Raw genomic sequence first — 19635 nt, 5'->3', positions numbered from 1 at the left:
TCGTCGGCGTAACATTTTTGTGCAAAGACGAAGATCTTGCAATTAATCCTAAACATTTATATAATAGTTCAACAATACTAATTATATTTGAAATAACAAAAGAACTTTATTGCTAAAAAGTGTAAAATCAAGTAAGGGTATTTTTATAAATAAAAATTTCTTTTATAGAAATTATGTATGATGTATTATTTCTTATACATCAAGCCAAACAATGTATAAGAAATAATACATGCATAACTAATACAAACATAAATAATATAATTATTACTAATGCAAGCATTACTAATATCCTATATTTTGCATTGCTTTTATACACTCTACCAAACTTTGGTAGAGTGTATTGAAATGTTAATGCATGCATTAGTTTAATGTGTTTTAATAGTACCTTGTTTGGTATACCTTTTTACCCTATGTATAACTAATGCAAACATTAGTTATATACTTTATTGTGTATTACTAATACCTCAAAATCAATGAATCTAATGCATGAATTAACATTATTAAAGACCCTATTACCTCTCAAAAAATTTTCCGCATCTTTTCCAACATATATATTAAGGGTATTATGTAAAAATTTTTTTTTTTTTAGAAATTATGTAATTCATGTTTTTTTTAATATATCAAATTAAACATTGCATAAAAAAAATACAAACATAAATAACACAAATATTATGAATACATCATATTTTATATTATTCTTATACACTCTATTAAATAACGGGAACGCGAAGCAATCTTCTCAACTTGTAACAACCAACAACTGACACTTTAGCCAGACGACGCCGTTAGATGAACAGAAACAGTAAAACTCAAATGTACACTAAATTGGAATTCGTTCACGTGATTTGCACAAATCCAAGATCCACACAACACATTACACACGCCATCATTTCCCTAGGTTTCTTATCATTTTCTCCTCTTACATCATAATTCTTCTTCTTTTGTTTATTTAAGAATAATCTTTTTCACTTTTTAGGAAATATAGTTATTTGGGTACCATGAAAGATTGATTCTTTTTCACTTCTTCAGACATATATCGATATAGGTGTCAAGAAGGATTGACTATTAGTATTTTTTTTTTTCGCTTTTTCAGAAGCCCTTTTTTGTTTGTTGAAAGGAAAATAGAAGCTGGATTTGGGAGATTGGGACATGCAATGTCAGAAAAGCAGGTCAGAGATGGTTCCACATCTGATGAAAATGTTGGGGTTTCACCAGCTGCTCTTAATCCGGTGCAAATTCGCCTAATATTGATTCCGTATCTTCATGTTTTATGTGTCGGTGATTTAATCTGTCCTTTTCCTCACTTTGCTTTTGTATCGAAAATAACTTCCTAAAACTTATCCTGCTATTGCAATTTTGCACTCGACTATATGGACTCCGTTAGTTATGACATCTTAAAGAGTGAGTGCTTCGACACTTGTGGTTTCTTTGGAGGAGGCACATTAGTGTTTTGTCCCTTGTTTTATTGAAAATTATCTGCAAACCTTTTTTTGAGTAAGGTCTCAGATAAGGGTAGAAGGTTAATAGGTAGTGTCTTAGTATTAACCTATTCTTGTAGTCTTTAGAGCACCGTATCTATCGTAAGATTAGCCTACTCTTGTAGTCTTTGGCTTTTAGTATCTGTTGTTTACTATTTTTAAGTGGTTGCACCTTATTATTGATACTACGGTTCCTTGTATATATGCTCCGGGTGTCATATTAGTTGTCTTGTTTTTCTTCCCTGCCATTTTTCCTTTCTGTTATTACTTTGATTTGCCTCTTTTGAGCCAAGGGACCTCTGGAAACAGCCTCTCGACCTCCTATAGGTAGAGTAAGGTTTGTGTATACTCTACCCTTCCCAGACCCCACTTCACGGGATTTCACTTGGTATGTTGTTGTTGAGTAAGGTAACATTGTATTCATCAGCACCAAGTTGGTACTAGCATATGAAAAATAAATGTAGAGATTACAGAGGGACATGAATCTTACAAGAAATCAAAAATAAATCTACAAGTTATTCTGCGTCCTCTATATAGTTCTCTTTACACCAGAATTGAAAAGACAAAAAACAGTTTAGCTGAATTCTTTGGATAGATCTACATCTTCCCTCAAACACCTCCTGTTTCTTTCTGCGTATTTCTTGTCTTGATAGCATTCCAGGACCATAGGAAGTACGGAATTACTTGACATCACCCAATTTAATCCTCCTGCTGAGGACAAGAATAATTGCTGCAGTGTATCAGTTATCTTGCAATGTAGGAGGTGATGGCTGTTGTTTTCCTCCTTTTCTTTGCATAAGAAGCATCTGGAATCCAGCTTGATCCCTCTCTCCTGTAGAATATCACAAGTCAGACATGCTTTCCTAGCAACCAGCCAAAAAACATTGTGACCTTGAAAGGGGATTTTCACTTTCGTATGTGTTTCCAAGACCGAGCTGTGGGGTGAGCACTTCTGAGAGCATAGAAGATGCTGAGCTGACTGAAAAGTTCTTGCTTGTTCCTCCAATACATGTAGCTGAACCCCTGCATTACTGTTACCATAGAAAATCTCCAAACTCTGTTGCATTTCAGCTACCCTACCAATCTCCCAATCATTTAGGAGTCTTGTGAAGGAGTGATTCCATCCCTGTTAGCTCCACATGCCCTCTATCAAAGATTCAGGTGAGTTGTTAGGCAAAATAGGTCCGGGAATAAATCTTTTAGAGGACCCTGCCCTAACCAAATGTCACACTAAAAGGATATTCTTCTTCCATTCTCAACTGTGAATCTAATGTTTAGGGCATACTCCTCCCAGAGCTTTCTAAGTGTCTTCCAAATGCTTGTTCCATAGGTAGAGATTATGGAGAAGTGATCCATTAGTCTTGCTGCCCATATTTGTGGATGATCATCCTCTTCCATAAAGCACTATCTTCTGTGTTGAGCCTCCAAAGTCATTTCCATAGTAAGCTTCTATTTGTGACCTGAATTTTTGATCCCTAGGCCTCCTTTTTTGCTGGACATAACTTCTTTCCAGTTAACAAGATTAAGAGCCTGTTTGGATTGGCTTATTTTGATTGCTTTTAAGTTATGTTGCTCGAACTCTTCAAAAATGTCATCAGGTGCGTGTCGGATCCTTCAAAAGTAGTGCATTTTTGGAGGATCCAACACGGGTGCGGCAACATTTTTGGAGAGTCCGAGCAACTTAGCTTTAAGCACTTTGTAGTGTTTGGGTAAAATAAAAAAGTGCTTTTACGCCAAAAAAGGTAAAAATAAGCCAAAAGCCACAAGTTAGAATTCCTTAATTATGGCTTTTGGCTTATACAAGCCAAAATCTATAAGCCCATCCAAACGGACTCTAAAGCTTTGGTCTCCTCTCCTTACATCCTTGCCACAAAAAGTTTCTTCTTCATGAAGCCAATCTCTTTTCTTTCTACCTTTGCTGGTAGTGAAAACAGGGACATAACAAAGGTGGGTAGAGCATCCAAGGTGATTTTTATCAGAATTTTCCTTCCTCTTAAGAGTGATAGATTGCGCCTTCCATTTTGAAAGCCTTTTGTCACATTTATCAAGCACTCCACTTCATATCTCCATAGCCTTATTTTTTGCTCCCGTATGGGATTGGGTTCTTAGTTGAATTATGTGTTTACTTCCTATATATTAGAAAATACTTGGTAGAGAATATGAAATCATTTTCTTAGTGTCTAAATATTGAGGTAAAGGATTGGCAGGATAGGATTTAAGGTCCTATTTGCTAGCCTGGAATTTGCATCTAAAGAAAAGTCTTGGTTGGTCTTCTGTATTTAAAACCTTGACTATTGCCTGATCATTTTCATATTCGTTCCAATTATTTTTTAGTAACTTGACAGCTCACAGTTAGTCTTGTAAATAAATATCCTTAGAGCTTGTCTTGGACAAAGTCTTTGCAGGTGGATGTTGCGAATCTAAATGGTGGGGTTTCAGTTGCTGCAGCAGTGTATGAAGAGAATGATACAAAAGATGCAAGAATGACAGAAGATGGGGGAAGGGAGGACATGTTTGTTGATTGCCCTGATGTCATAGAAGGTCCTGAAACTCCGCGGTATGTAGAAGAGAGCAATAATGCACAGGATACCCAACTGGAAGGATTGAGCAACGGAGCACCTGATCTGGACTTGAAAGCTGAGGTAGAACACTTACGCAAAATGCTAAATGACAGTGCTACTGAAAAAGATCGTATTGCTCGAGAAGCTGAGGTTTGTTTTATTTAAGGTAGTTTCCTTTAAGTACTGCTATATTCAATGATATTTATTTGCTCAACTCAGGTTCTATGTGCAGGAAGAAAGAGCAGCATCTATGTTTGAACTCACTCGCCTAAACAATCAATTCAAGGATCTGGTTGATACTCGATCACTGCCAAATAACGATGATGGTGAGTTAGTTGAGAATCTTCACCATAGTGAAGCAGTAGTCAAGGATTTGGCCTCTGGTGCCTCATTGCATGAGGTGGTAACAGATGTCTCCAAGTCTCTTAAAGAAGTTCTGGATGACCGTGTTCAGGCTGAGAGCAGAATCAGAGAACTTAATGACATGATACATATGAAGAATCAAGAAATTGATGCCCTCAACTCAAAGATATCCGAGTTTTCAATGGCCCGGGATGTTGCTCTTTCTCATTTAAATTCAGAACAAGAAAATTCTGCTCACTTGTCTGTGGTTCAACTTGAGAAGGAGCATCATATGACAGAGATTGCTAATGACATCTTAGCTTCGCTTGCTTCAATGGTTCCTCAAGAAGAATTCTCTGATGATTCTGTTACAGGAAAAATGTATCATATCAAGAATAGGATCTCATTCTTAGTTGAGAAGTATAACGTTTTCCTTTTCAAAGTTGACCAACTTAGATGTAGCTTAATTGAAGTTGCACCAGACCACAATATGCAGGATGAAATGGGGGTATTGGTGGTTGCACGTGATATATTGGCTGAATTTAGAACAAGAGAGGTGAATCTATACCAACATCTGAGCTTTTTAAGTGATGAAAATGGAAAACTGTCTGAGGAACTTAATAAACATAAATTGATGGTCGAGAATGCAAATTCTGAAATTACAAAGCTGAATGCTGAAATTGAACAGGAGAGAACAAGGTATGCTAATACAAAAGAGAAGCTTAGCTTGGCTGTGACAAAAGGAAAGGCGTTAGTTCAGCAGCGTGATGCTTTGAAGCAGTCACTGTCTGAGAAAGCTAGTGAACTGGAGAGGTACCAAATTGAGTTGAAAGAAAAGTCTAATAGTCTTGAAGCTGCGGAACAAACCAAGGATTTACTGGGGAGAAGTGAAAATTTAGCTGCTTCACTGCAGGAAGCTCTCATTCAAAAGGAGATGATACTTCAAAAATGTGAAGAAATATTGTCCAAGGCCATTGGAAGTGAGCAATTTCAGTCAACAGATACAGTTCAGAAAGTCAAGTGGCTTGCAGATGAGATGAATGCATTGAATGAAACATCTTTGCAACTCCAAAGAGTGGCAGCTTCCTTGTCATTATTTGATTTACCCCAGTCTGTACAATCGAATGGACCTGATGCACAGGTTGCTTGGCTCCTGGAATCATTTCATCTGTCTAAAGAAGAACTAAGAATATTGCATGAGCAGATGAGAGAAGCAAAAGAGGCTGCAAATAATGAGATTGGTCAGCTTACTGTTGCTCTTGTGGTAGAAGCACAGCATAAAAGCTATCTGCAAGAGGAATTGGAGGATTTAAACCATAAATATGCAGTGCTTGCCCAGAAAGAGCAGCAGGCTTCAATGGATAAGGATAGAATCATCAGTATGCTGCTAGAAGCTTCTAAGATCAATTCACATGATCAAGAATTGGTGTATCAAAGCCAATCTGACATGACTCTACTCATTAAGAAATGTATCGAAAATATAAAAGAAGAAAGTAGTGCCTCTCTTGAATCCCATAAGCATCAATTCGAGTCCTTTGAACAGATCCAGAGTAATTTGTACATTAGGGATCTGGAATTGAGGCTATATGGTCAAGCACTTGCAGAAGAGATGTCGGATAAAGCAGATTTCAATAGATTGTCACACCATTCAGTCAAGGTTACTGAGGAACTTTGTGCTTTAAAGGAAGAAAAGGAATCCCTGGAGAAGAGTCTTGAACAATATGCGGACAAAGTTTCCTTACTTAGGGAAAAGTTGTCTATGGCAGTTAAAAAAGGCAAGGGGCTTGTCCAAGAACGAGAAAAACTGAAAGGAGCATTGGATGAGAAGAGTGCTGAAATAGAGAAGCTGAAGTCAGATTTTCATCTGCAAGAATCTCTATCTAATGACCACAGGTTGCAGATTGATAAGCTCTCAGCTGAGATGGACCGTATCCCTCAACTGGAGGCTGATCTTGTTTCCATGAAGGATCAAAGGGATCAACTAGAGCAGTTCTTAGAGGAAAGGAATAACATGCTTCAAAAGGTCATTGAGTCACTTGATGGTATTGTTCTTCCAGCTGATTTGGGTTTTCAAGATCACATAGAAAAGGTCAAATGGATTTCAGGATACTTAAGGGAAAGCCAAACTGCAAAGATGGAGGTCGAGCAGGAGTTGGGGCGAGTAAAAGATGAAGCCAGTTCTTTAGCCAACCAATTGTTGGAGGTCCAGAAAACCATTAAATCCCTAGAAGATGCATCATCTGCTGCGAATAACAACATCTCGCAACTCCTGGAGGACAAGAAAGAGCTAGAAGCTGCTATGGGGTTACTTCAAAAAGAACTAGAGAAAGCAATGGAAGAAGCTTCTGCTAAAGCTGTTGAGTTTGAGAATGTGTTTGCTGATAGAAAATCCATTGAGGATGCTTTGTTCCTGGCAGAGAAGAATGCTTTAGTACTGAAGAATGAGAAAGAAGAAGCTTTGCATGGTAAAGATGCTGCTGAGTCTGAGCTACAGAAAATCAAAGAGGAATTCTCTTTCCACACCAACAAACTAAAGATGGCGGATGAAACTATACAATCCCTTGAGGACGCACTAGTTCTGGCAGAAAAAAATGTATCTCTGCTTACGGAGGATAATAAAAGGGTGCAAGTTGGTAGAGCTGATCTAGAGAACGAAATAAACAAGCTCAAAGGGGACACTGATATCCAGAACAGTAAGCTAAGTGATGCTTCCATGACTGTAAAGTCACTAGAAGATGCTTTGTTGAATTCAGAACACAAAATATCCAATCTTGTTAAGGAAAAGAAGAATGCAGAAGAGGAAAATGTAGTTCTGACTTCAAAGTTAGACGCCTGCATGCAAGAATTGGCTGGATCACAGGGCAGCATAGAAACTAAAGTTCTTGTGCTCTCTACTCATCTTAGCCGTCTTCAGTTACTTCTAAGAGATGAGGTTTTGTTTTCCTCTGTCCGAAAAACTTTTGAGGAAAAGTTCGAGAGCCTAAAAGACATGGATCTTCTTCTTAAAGAAATCTGGGATTCTCTTTCTGAAGTATATCCCGAAGTGCTACCAGATTCTCCTACCAAGGTAATCATGTGATAGCCTCATCACACCTTCTTCCTCTTCCTTCTTGCTTTTATCTTGGAGTAATCTTTCACCTACCTGCCACAACCTTACTGGTCGAAAGTTTATTTTAGTGGATCATTGCTTTGCTTTTTTTCTTGTTGGTTTATGGTATGGTATAGTTTGTGAGAAAAATAACCCACTTGAAACATCTCTGAATTCTGATGTAGTTGAGGAATTTTGAAATTATCTAAATAGCTTTCGTCATCTTTTCTCCTTTTTTTGAGGTAGATTAATCATGACAGCTCATTCATAATTCATGTAAATGAAATTGTTGATTGTTTTATTTTCAGCTTATTACTTGTTCCATTTGCTGGTGGATTGCGTGTTTTTTTTTTTTTTTTAATTAATGAACAACTTGCTGGCGAATTGTTGGCCATTCTGATCTTATCTGCTTGCGATCGGTTACATTTACTTGTCCCTTGCTTGTTCATTCTACAAATTTTGCAGTTGATAAGCGAGTTGTCTTATTAAGGAAAACTTGTGCCTGTATGGATATACTTATGTTCCTTATACTTGTAATATGATCTGGTGATCTGCATGTTTTTGATGTATCTTCTCTTACCTCTCTGCTATGTTCTTTCTGTAGGATGACTCATCTTTCTCAATACCTTCAGTATCTGTTTTTAATGATGCTCTAAACGAGGAAGTAGCCAACGGTGAACCAAGTGCAACTGATGGTGACAATATCACATTTCATATTGGGAAAATTGTGGATGGATTCCAATTGAGAAACAAGATTCTTGCTGAGAACATTGGAAGTTACTCTAGATTGATGGATGATTTGATCAAAGCCATACTTAAAAAACTAGAGTTGACAAAAAGCAAAACTCTACCCTTGATTGAACTGACAGAATCTCTTAAGCAAAACGTCAGCAATGCAGAAGTTGGTAGGCTAGCGCAGGAAAATACTATACAATTGTTGGAAAGGGATCTTAAAGTTCTACTTTCTGCTTTTAAGGATGCAACTAATGAACTGGCTTTAACTCAAAATAGATTGTCTGAACTTGGATTCCACTTTGACCTGGAAAAGTTGAAGGAAACCTCACCTGAACAATTAGCAAAATTTGGTGAAGATGCTATAGTACATCATCAATTGGAGTTTGATAGCAGCCAGTCCGCAAGGACTGCTGAGAAGCAATTGACGGCTAGACAGAACCACCATCTTGTTGAACAGTTCAAACCTGCGGTGAATGCAATGGTTGGTACTATTAAGGATTTGCAGGTTAAATTGGAAGAAAGCAATAATACTTGTGTGAAAGTCTTGGAAGAAAAGGAAATCCTCCAAGAGAGGATCTCCGTTCTGAAGACTAATCTAGAAGAATTGAATGATCTTTGCAATGAGATGAAGCTTAAATTAGAGGATTATCAGGCAAAAGAGGATAGTATCAAGGAGAAAGAAGCTGAACTTTTGTCTCTCAATGCTAGAAATTCACTGAATTTTCAAGGTACACATTGTGTTTACTATGTTTTCTCCCCTTAAATTATCAAAATGTTGACTCTGGCTATAGTAGTTTTCTCATGGCATGTTTTGATACTATTCTTTCAGAGGCTGAAGACTTAACCCTCTCAGCATCTCATAAAAGATCTCTTTTCGATAAACTAAATGGAATTGAAACACTTGTGGGGACTGATCTGGGAGATGCAGAGGCTTATGATTCACCTGATGTCAGGAAGCTCTTTTATGTAGTTGATACTTTCCCAGGATTGCAGCTCCAGATGAGTTTATTGTCTCGCGAGAAAAAAGAATTACAGTCAGGCGTTGATAAACAGGTGCTGCAAATTGAGCATTTGAAGGAGGAAATTGAAGCGCATATTAGAGATGAGGAGGACTATGAAAAAATGAAGAATGAGTTGTTAGAATTCACAATTGGTTTAGAAAATATTATACAGAAGCTGGGGAGCAATAATTTGGTTGATCTCCAGAAAGAGACTCAGGTGACAGGGTTTCTACCAGTGCTTGACAAGCTGGTTGTTTCCAAAGTCTTGGAATCTGAAAATTTGAAAGCCAAAACAGAGGAACTGCTTGCTGACTTGCATGGTACCCAAAAGGTTGTTGAGGACTTGTCAAGTAAGGTTAAGTCACTTGAAAGTTCTAATCAACTTAAGGTTGCACCTCTTGAAATCAACCAGGAAAGAGGCATCTTCGAAGCGGCTTCCTTGCCTACTCAGTCAGAGATATCTGAAGTTCAAGATGTGGTAATTTTGATTGCAACACATTGCATTCCTTTTTCAGCATAAGTCATTACATTGCCTTCTTTCAATATTTTTCATGGCCATTGCTGGTCAGTTATTATTATTCCTTAGCAATGTCATCTTTTAGTTGGCTTGCCCTATTATTCATTTTCTCTAAGGATATATCTGCTTGAGTATCTGTAGAGGTCGAGAATAAAGGTCTTTCGAAAAATTGATAAAGAAAGGACCCTTTGACAAATGCATGATAATTAAGAGCTTTAGTTCCTTCGTTCTCTTAAGTAAGAAGATCTGTCAAAAGAAGTTTGTTCCTATTGGAAGAACTGAATGGCAAGATATGGTAAATTGTTTGGTGATATGTAATTGTTGGGTATATGATTCGGGGCAATGGAGAGATTGACAAGGATGTCACACATCGTATTGGTGCAGAGTGGTTGAAGTGGAAGCTCACCTCGGGAGTCTTGTGTGATAGGAAAGTGCCTCCTGAGTTTAAAGGTAAGTTCTACAGAGTGGCAGTGCGACCGGCTATGTTGTATGGAGTTGCGTGTTGGACAATTAAAAACTCCCACATTCAAAAGTTGAAGAACAGAGGTGAGGATGTTGAGATGGATGTTGTGGACTCACTAGGAGAGATAGGATTAGAAATGAGATTATTCGAGAGAAGGTGGGAGTGACTTCGGTGGAAGAGAAATGCGGGAAGTGAGGTTGAGATGGTTCGGGCATGTGATAAGGAGGGGCCAGTGGCGGAGCCACAATTTTCATTGAGGGTGTTCAGAACTAAATATACGAACTAGTCGAAGGGGGTTCATCATCTACTATGTATACATAAAAATATTTTTGACCATGTAAAAATAGTATAATTTTGTGGTGTGCTATCCCTTTTTATTGTTTGTTTTTATGTTTCTTGTTTGTTTGTTTGCTATACGTGTCCTGAGCCGGGGGTCTATCAGAAACAACCTATCTATTATATCTGAGGTCGTGGTATGGATTGTTCCCAGACCTCATTTTGTGGGAATACACTGGGTATGTTGTTGTTGACGATGATGTAGTGTAATGCAAGATAAATTAGAAAATGCATAAAAAGATAATCACACTAAGTATGGAAATAACATGATTTACTTAGGCCACTATGAAATGCCCAAGTGGCATCCCTGAGACAAAGTTACACAAAATTGCGTTCAATTCAGTTGACCTTCTGCCTATCAAAATATTTGATGTGGCATCTTTTACTTACCAAAGAATCTCTTTAGCACGGTCATACCAAATTTTCTCCATCTAATATAAGTTAAGATGAGGAAATCTGAGCCATCTATGCTGCTTATGCATTCTGATGATTTTGTCTTTATGCCTTTGAGACTGTTTGTTTTGACTTGTCTAAAAAGATTTGGTTATCAGATACCTTCAATAACACCCCTGTGCTTCACTTATGTGTGAGAAAACGACAATATTATTATTGATTTAGGCCTTGAGCACTATTAAAAGTTGGAATACAGGAAGAGAGTTTGAACATATGTGTAATTTGTGTCTTTGATTGTACATTATGTGTATGTGTACCCTATAGTTACCTTGATTACTTGATTTACTAATATATGGTGATCCATGAATAGCATCATGTAGGGGCAGACCTAGGTGGCTGCAGCCCCGAACCCCCTCGGCAAAAAATTACACGGTATATATGACGTATATATAGGTAGATTTTCAATGTTTCTGTACATATATTATTTTGGAACACCTTAAATCAAAGATGATAGGTAGCCCAGTGGCTCTGGGCGGTCCTCTATGTTTTATGTTAGATTCCCACTGGGCGTGCAGGCAACTTATTTTTTTTAAAGTTGCCAAGACCTAGATTAACTTTCTATTGCTGGATAAGGGGCTATGCAAGGATTGTAAAGTCAGGATAGGCTTCTAGTGATGGGCTTATCTATCAAGAAGTGTAAGAAGAAAAGGGTCGGGGAGGGTCGACCTAGAATTTAGTGGGGCTGCTTGACGCCAGATAATGCTCTGGAGATAGGGAAAAAGGTGGCGGAAAAAGGGGTGTGGGAGAGCAGGGGGGCGTGGATACTATGTGGGATAGGGCTTCCAGCGGCATCATGGAGACTGCCAGAGAAGTGTTGGGTGTTTCGAGGGGTTGGGCAGGACGGCATAAGGGGGACTGGTGGTGGAATGAGGAAGTAAAGAAGAAAGTGGAGATTAAGAAGGAGGCGTATGTTAAGTTAATTGAGAGTAAAGATGCGGAGGAGAAAGGGGTGAATAGGGAGGCTTACAAAGTAGCCAGGAAGGAGGCTAAATTAGCAGTTATGTCTGCTAAGTCGGCAACGTTCGAGAGCTTGTTTGCGGGGTTAGAGGTGAAAGGCGGGGAAAAGAGGTTGTACAGACTTGCTAAAGCTAGGGAGCGGAAGGGTCGGGACCTCGATAAAGTGAAGTGCATTAAGGGGAGGATGGTAGTGTTTTGGTGGAGGAGGTTCAAATTAAGAAGAGATGGCAGGAGTACTTTCATAGACTTTTGAACGAGGAGGGAGACAGAGGCATTGTGTTGGGGGAGCTGGAGCACTCGGAGAAGAGTCGTGATTTCAGATACTGTAGGCGTTTTAAGGTTGAGGAGGTCAAAGAGGCTATTCGTGGGATGCGGAGGGGTAGGGCGACGTGGTCTGATGAGATTCCGGTGGATTTTTGGAAGTATGCTGGCGAGGCCGGTTTAAGGTGGTTGACAGATTTATTTAACGGCATTTTCAAGACTGCGAGAATGCCTGAGGCCTAGAGATGGAGTACAGTGATTTCGTTATATAAAAATAAGGGTGACATTCAGAGCTGCAACAACTATAGGGGTATTAAGCTGTTGAGTCACACTATAAAGATTTGGGAGAGAGTGATCGAGCGAAGATTGAGAAGGGTTGTGTCTATTTCGGAGAATCAGTTTGGATTTATGCCTGGGCGCTCGACGACAGAGGCAATCCACTTGATGAGGAGATTAGTGGAGCAGTGTAGAGAAAGGAAGAGGATTTACAGATGGTGTTCATCGACCTAGAAAAGGCTATGATAAAAGTCCCGAGGGAGGTTCTTTGGAGGTGCTTGGAGGTGAGAGGGGTCTCGGTGGCGTACATCAGAGCTATTAAGGACATGTACGATGGAGGGAAGACTTGGGTGAGAACGGCGGGAGGAGACTGAGAGCAGTTTTCGGTCGAGATCGGGTTGCATCAGGGATCGACTCTTAGTCCATTCCTTTTTGCATTGGTGATGGACGTGTTGACGCGGAGCATTCAAGGTGAGGTGCCTTGGTGTATGTTATTTACGGATGATGTGGTGCTGATTAATGAGACGCGAGGGGGTGTGAATGACAAATTGGAGGTTTGGAGGCAAACCCTTGAGTCTAAGGGGTTTAGGTTGAGTAGGTCCAAAACTGAGTATTTGGAATGTAAGTTTAGTAACTTGAGACAAGAGGTCGAAGGGGTAGTGAGGTTGGACTCCCAGGATGTCTGTAAGACGGACAGTTTTAAGTATCTTGGGTCTACGATTCAGGGGAATGGTGAGATTGATGAGGATATCTCTAAACGTATTGGAGCAGGTTGGATGAAGTGGAGGCTAGCCTCGGGAATGTTGTGTGATAAGAAGGTGCCCCTTAAGTTTAAAGACAAATTCTATAGAGTGGCAGTCCGTCTGGCCATGTTGTATGGTGCGGAGTGTTGGCCAGTCAAGCACTCGCACATTCAAACATTGTAGGTGGCGGAAATGAGAATGTTGCGTTGGATGTGTGGGCTTACTAGAGGTGACAGAGTAATAAATGAGATTATTCGGGAGAAGGTGGGAGTGGCTTCAGTGGAAGACAAGTTACGGGAAGGAAGACTACATGGTTTGGGCATGTGATGAGGAGAAGTGCGGATGCCCCAGTCCGGAGGTGTGAGAGGCTTGCTTTGGATGGCTTCAGGAGGGATAGAGGTAAGCCGAAGAAATACTGGAGGGAGGTGATTAGACGTGACATAGAGCAGCTCCAGCTCCAGCTGACTGAGGACATGACCCTAGATAGGAAGGTGTGGAGGTCGCGGATAAGGGTAGAAGGCTAATGCGGGAGTGTGGGTTGTAGCTTGCAGTCTGGAGAGTCTTGTGTAGCTGCGTTAGTAAGCCTAGGTCCGTGTTCATAGGGTCCTTGTTATGGGAGTGTAGGTTATTACTAGGTGGGTGCACTAGGTCTTATGTCTTAGTACCTATTTTCTTATTCCGTGTTGCCCTTATGTCTCGTATTTCATATTTCTCTGATGTCTATTTTATTATTTCTTATTCCTGATTTTCTATTATGTTTTCCATCCCTTTGTTTACTGTTCTCTACTTTGAGCTGGGGGTCTATCGGGAACAATCTCTCTACTTCCTCGGAGGTAGTTGTATGGACTGCATACATCTTACCCTCCCCACCCCACTCTTGTGGGACTACAGGGAATACACTGGGTATGTTATTGTTTTTTTAAGCCTCTACTGGTTCTATACGTACAGGTACAACTACTATTAGGGGCAATTTTTTTCCGAACCCCCTCAATAAAAATCCGGCTCCGCCACTGGCATCATGCTATTCTGGAAATGATTCTATATTTGTTTGGAGCCTGCTCTATTGCAATTTAGAAGATAAAAAAATACTACTCCCTCCGTCCCAATTGCACCATTTGACTTGGCATAAAGTTTAAGAAAGAAAGACTTGTGAATTTTTGGTCTAAAACACGCCTTCACCATTTGTGTGTCTATAAATTATTTCATGAAGGGTAAAACGAGAATTTAAAGTTATGTTTCCAATTATAGAAAGATGAACATCGATGGAAGATATAGAGAACCTGTAATTACTGATTATTTTTAGGTTAAATTGAGAACTTTAAACTTGTTTTCTTTCCATGAACCAAAGCAGCCCACATGTTAGGTAACTTTGGTGTATCCAACAGAAATCTTGCTGCCTAAATCACTTGCGTTTATTTTCCAATGCAAACTTCTCTCTTTTGGTCATTACTCAAGGAACACTCGAGCGTTGAATGGTTGCGTTTCCCTCAAAGTAGCTGTGGTCATGGTAGGATCTGATATAAATTCTTTAACCTCTGTATCTGTATGCTATTACAAAAATGATATATCCTTGTATTTTGCAAACAAATGTGAAATGTAGTGTTATGACCTAAGAAGTGGAGGCTTAGAAAAACAGTAAAATTGTCTTCGTGTGACCTATAAGTCGCGGGTTCGAGCCGTGTAATCAAACACTGATGCTTGCGTCAGGGTAGACCGTCTAATCTCATGCTCCATTGGGGCCCCTTTACCGGACCATGTGTGAACATGGGATGCTTGGTGCACTGGACTGACCTTTCTAGTGTTTTGACTAAACGTTTTTTCTATAAACTGGGAGGAAAATGTTTGTGGAAAGCAGTCTAACCTGCTACATTCTCGGTGTTGCAGGTACCACTTAGTAAGAATTTAGCCTCTTCTTCAGTTACATCAGCTGCTCATGTACGAACTTTGCGGAAGGGATCTGCAGATCAACTTGCAATAAATATAGGTTCTGAATCGGAACGGTTGATAAATGACGAGGAAGCTGACCAAGAAAAAGGTATAAATATAAACCTTTGAAAATTTTGGGAGAAATTTTTTATGTTTAGTGAACTTAAAAATTTGCGTGTGTCATGCAGGTCATGCATTCAAGTCTCTCAATACATCAGGTCTTATTCCAGGGCAAGGGAAGAAGTTTGCTGACAGAATTGATGGAATTTGGTAATAACTTAGACCTACTACTCTAGCCATTTTCTCATATTTTTTTGGATGAAATTACAGTTTTTGTCTGCATTTCTTGAAGTCTAGGAATGACATTTGCCTTTTCAAATATAGAGACAACAGATTCAGGCAAAGCATTGTTGATTCTTGCCAACAATGAAGTAGTGATGCTATCATGTTAGATTCTCATTCCTTGTACCATGATTTCACTTTACCATTCCAAGTTCAACAATTTGTACCATTTGTTACTGACACGATCTTTTGGAGAGTGGTGTAGGGAAAGGGTGGGATATTGTTGTTGTGTAGGGAGAGGTTTCTGTCCAAGATTTATATGCTAGACTTAAACATGCGCATAGAAAGTATAGAGAATTTCTAGACTTATTTTTTTTGTCAAATAATTTTGGTACGATGTGGGCTGAGATTTAGGCATGGTCACTGAGGGTTCATATTGCCAACCCCAACTTGAGATTGAGGCATGGTTGTTGGTTCAAGGAGGGAATCGTGTCAAGTTCCTGTTTACGATATTTGTGCCAACTTGAGGTTTGTCAATCTAACACTTGATTTCCAATTTTATTCAGGGTATCTTCCAGTCGAGCTCTGATGAGTCATCCAAGGGGCAGGCTAAGTCTCATTGCTTATTGTTTGTTCCTGCATATTTGGTTATTGGGCTCCATTTTTTGATGATCCTGATAATTGATCGTTTTGCAGTTGTACATTACATATTTCGTTTTCTTTTTGGCTCTGTGCCCAAGTGTAAATGTTTATAAGGTCTCAGCAAGTTTGATTCTCTGCAGTCACATTTTTAGGGATTCAGGGAATGTTGGATAGTTGTTCCATTATCCCATAGCTGTGCTAGAGTTGAATACATACGTCTCTGCTTAGGCTAGGTTGTATTTACTGTCCAGTACAATACAATAAACTTGATCCTTTTTATTTCTGCTGAGGGGGTGCACTTATCTGAATCTTTAGTACTCCATCAGTTGTAACTTCCAATTTATTTTGTGGTGTTTACTTTTATGATTTCAAATTCATTTAGCTATTTGAATTTTCAATTTTGTTACGATGTTTTCTCAATTGCACTTATATTCAAACGATTTCCTAATATTTAATTCTACACTCTCTTAGATAACAGTCAAATTAACATTTAAATTCTCAAACATGGTTATATTAAATGAAATGGATGAAGTTATACTTCACGTTCAATTGCTCCTTTTACGTGAATCTGTTCCCAATGTCACAGCGTTCCATGACAAGTTTTGATTTTGAAGGTTTTTAACTTTTGACCTAAAAAGCTCGTCCATGGAGCTGATTTTTGATTCTGAAGCTGCTGGATTCCGAACCACACTTTTTTGTGATTGTGGCTTGCTTTGGTGGGTGTTTGGGAGTGCTTATAAGTTGGTCAAACCAACTTATAAGCGGTTTTTTGCTTAAAGTAGTGTTTGGTAAAAATTTTAATTGCTTAAAATAAATTGATTTTAGGTTTTTTTAAGCCAAAATCTAGAAGCAGCAAGTACCAACTTTTTTTTAGTAGCTTATAATTTATTTTAGTTGATCATGTAAATTATCTTTGTGTCCCTAGCAATTATACCTTATTTCAATTTTACCCTTTTAATTTACCTCTTCTACCTTCACAGCACTCTTCACAGACACTTCACACACCACACTTCCATTTCTCTAAGAAAAAACAACTCCGTTGCCTCTCAACACAACAAATTTTCTTCAAGATTTTCTCATTGTTTGTTGAGGTTACTGGAACTTTCCACATAAGTAAATAATATGATATCATGAAGTACAAAATGTGGAATACCAACAAATCATAATACCATGAAATATAAAATGTGAAATAAATCGGCTGATTAGCCCCACTTTGATTAAAAAAAAAAAACATCATAATACGAAATCTTAACGTAACCATGAAGAAATAAATAATTTTTTAATATATAATTATATTTTTCAAACACAAACATTCAACACTTTAAACTCTTTAAAAAAATATTTTTAGCGCACAAATCAATAGTTATTCATGAAAATATATATATATAAATATATAATAATTTTAATTTGAATCATTTAATAATCAACTCTACATATTATTAACAATTATAAGGGTATTTCAGTCATTTTAACAAAAAAAAATGTTTAAAAGCATTATTTACCAAACACATCAATAATTTTTTTTTTCAGTTTTAGCACTTTTATCCAAACACTTAACTGCTTATTTTTAAAATAAGTTCAGCAGTTTTAAAAACACTTTTAAAGAACTTTTTTTCAGCCGTATTTTTAGTCTATCCAAACGGGCTCTTAGTTCATTTTGTTTATTGAATTCCATTTCCAACCTAAATTCTTTTTGAGTTTCTGATAAGAATCGGGTTACGTTAATAAACAAAAAAATAATGCGGAAGCGAAAATATTAAGACTAAAGACAAGAAATTAAAGATAGTTAAAATTGAAAAATAAAATTTTCAATTTCGATTTTCAATTTTGAGGTTAAGTGCTAAGAACCCTAATTGATCTTAGTATTCAAAATTAACGAATTAAGACTAATTATGATACTAATAGAGTCAATTCAAGAACTTAGATCAAAAGTGATCTAGACCCTGTTTCAAAGAAACTAAAGACAACAATTAGTATAACTACACTCTTAATCTATCTATAATTTACAATCTATAATTTATTAAAAGTGTGAAGTCCCTTAGAAAAATGATTTGAACTTTTTGCCCTTTATTAAAAATCTCTGCAATAGACAAAATATTTTTTTACTATTTTCTTTTATTTATTATTTAATTATTCATATAATATTTAAAGTTAAAGAGTTCTAAAATACGTTATAAAAGGAAAATATGTTTTATAAATTAAGGAGTCCTAAAATATATGGTAAAAAAATATTAGAAGAATTAATACTACCATATATGCTAAACCTTGAAAATCAATAACCAAACACATACTGCCATAAATAATTTGATAATTTATAAATATTTACAAAATTATTTAATTAGTAAAGTAAATTAAAAATGTTGTGTGTTTTTGTACGTCACAAAAAAAGAGAGAAAAGAGTAGTATTGCCATAATTTAGATGAAAATCATCAAATTTTCCTTTTTCTCCCTCTTATTACATATTTAACAATTTAAGGAATCCTCTTATGGTCATTTTTTTTGGAGGAAAAATTTTTAGGCTTCTAGAAATTAAGTTTTCTCCTACAATAATGTAATACTATCAATTGTATTCTTATAACTACTTTTTCGATGAGCTCTGAAGGTATCGTCTATATCATACTGTTCTAATATCTCAATTATCATATTATTTTATTTTAGTTTCTGTTCTGTTCAAGTCTATATTGTTGATAATGAAAGTTTGATCGGACTTTAATAAATTTTTTGTGTTAAGATTGGGTTTAATAATATCGTTCTAATATATCAATTATTGTAGTTTTTATTTTGTTACTATATGTAGTTTTTTCTGCTTAATACAGGAAGTAGATGAACGTTTGATGAATTTTTTTATAAAGGTTAGAATTTAATAATATTGTTATATATATCGATTATTGTATTATTTTATTGTATAGTTTCCAGATGAAAAATAACTAGCCGGTCAGGCTTTGAAGAATTTTTATGTAAAGGTTTAAGATTAATCATATTAATTTTGTCATTATCTATTTTGTGATAGTTCATGTCGTAGGAGATGATCGCCTATCTTCGATCTTCAAAGTTAATTTTTATTTTTCAATAAATTATGTTTCTTTTATATATTTTATGTCGATTGATGACTTAACATGAAGCACACGTGCAACGCACGTACACTTGGCTAGTTATTTTATAAAATGGGGGACTCCTAAAATATACGGAAAAAACTTTGATAAAATAATTATATGAAAAGAAATTAAGAATGCTAAAATAAATAAAATATATGAATCTTAAAATATATGGATCCTAAAATATATGAGAAGAAATTAAAAGTCTTAAAATATATGTAAAAAAAATTCCATTCTAATCACGCCTAACAACACAAAACACCCGTACACACTTCTTAGAGGTGATGATTCTCTTTAGGCATAATACATAAATGTGCCCTTTAGCTCAACTTTAACTTTCATCTATGCTCCCAACTTTGGATGTGTACAGGTAGACACTTGAACTTGTATAAAGTTGAACAAGTAGACATACAAAGTTGGAAGTCATAGATGTGAGAGGTCAAGATAAAAGATATGTTAGCATACATTATATATATATA

The 19635-nt window shown here is 37.1% G+C and overlaps 1 protein-coding gene across 11 annotated transcripts; it reads left to right on the top strand.

The window, feature by feature from the left end:
- The first annotated feature begins 768 nt into the window (after nt 1-768).
- LOC107847414 (trans-Golgi network-localized SYP41-interacting protein 1) lies at nt 769-16344 on the top strand. Of its 11 annotated transcripts, none has more exons than XM_016691639.2 (10): nt 769-898; nt 1094-1169; nt 3884-4189; nt 4272-7448; nt 8074-8932; nt 9034-9683; nt 15096-15246; nt 15326-15407; nt 15490-15584; nt 15986-16344. In XM_016691639.2, the coding sequence occupies exons 2-10, from the start codon at nt 1155-1157 to the stop codon at nt 16006-16008; spliced, it is 5358 nt and encodes a 1785-aa protein (XP_016547125.2). In that variant the 5' UTR covers nt 769-898; nt 1094-1154; the 3' UTR covers nt 16009-16344. The 11 variants fall into 11 exon arrangements, with proteins under 11 accessions (XP_016547125.2, XP_047254765.1, XP_016547122.2 ...); XM_047398809.1 differs by having other exon boundaries at nt 1094-1229; XM_016691636.2 differs by having other exon boundaries at nt 1094-1274.
- Nucleotides 16345-19635: the final 3291 nt, after the last annotated feature.

The sequence above is a fragment of the Capsicum annuum genome, chromosome 11 (assembly GCF_002878395.1).
Source record: "Capsicum annuum cultivar UCD-10X-F1 chromosome 11, UCD10Xv1.1, whole genome shotgun sequence".
In the NCBI taxonomy this organism is placed as follows: Eukaryota; Viridiplantae; Streptophyta; class Magnoliopsida; order Solanales; family Solanaceae; genus Capsicum; species Capsicum annuum.
This window is presented reverse-complemented; position numbering and strand designations above follow the sequence as displayed.

Bases quoted from the DNA above. Each gene is read 5' to 3' on its own strand.
- LOC107847414 (XM_016691636.2), top strand. From the start codon at position 1,155: ATGTCAGAAAAGCAGGTCAGAGATGGTTCCACATCTGATGAAAATGTT. The intron at 1,275-3,883 runs GTCGGTGATTTA...AAGTCTTTGCAG, and splicing joins CGTATCTTCATGTTTTATGT to GTGGATGTTGCGAATCTAAA. The intron at 9,684-15,095 runs GTAATTTTGATT...TCGGTGTTGCAG, and splicing joins TATCTGAAGTTCAAGATGTG to GTACCACTTAGTAAGAATTT.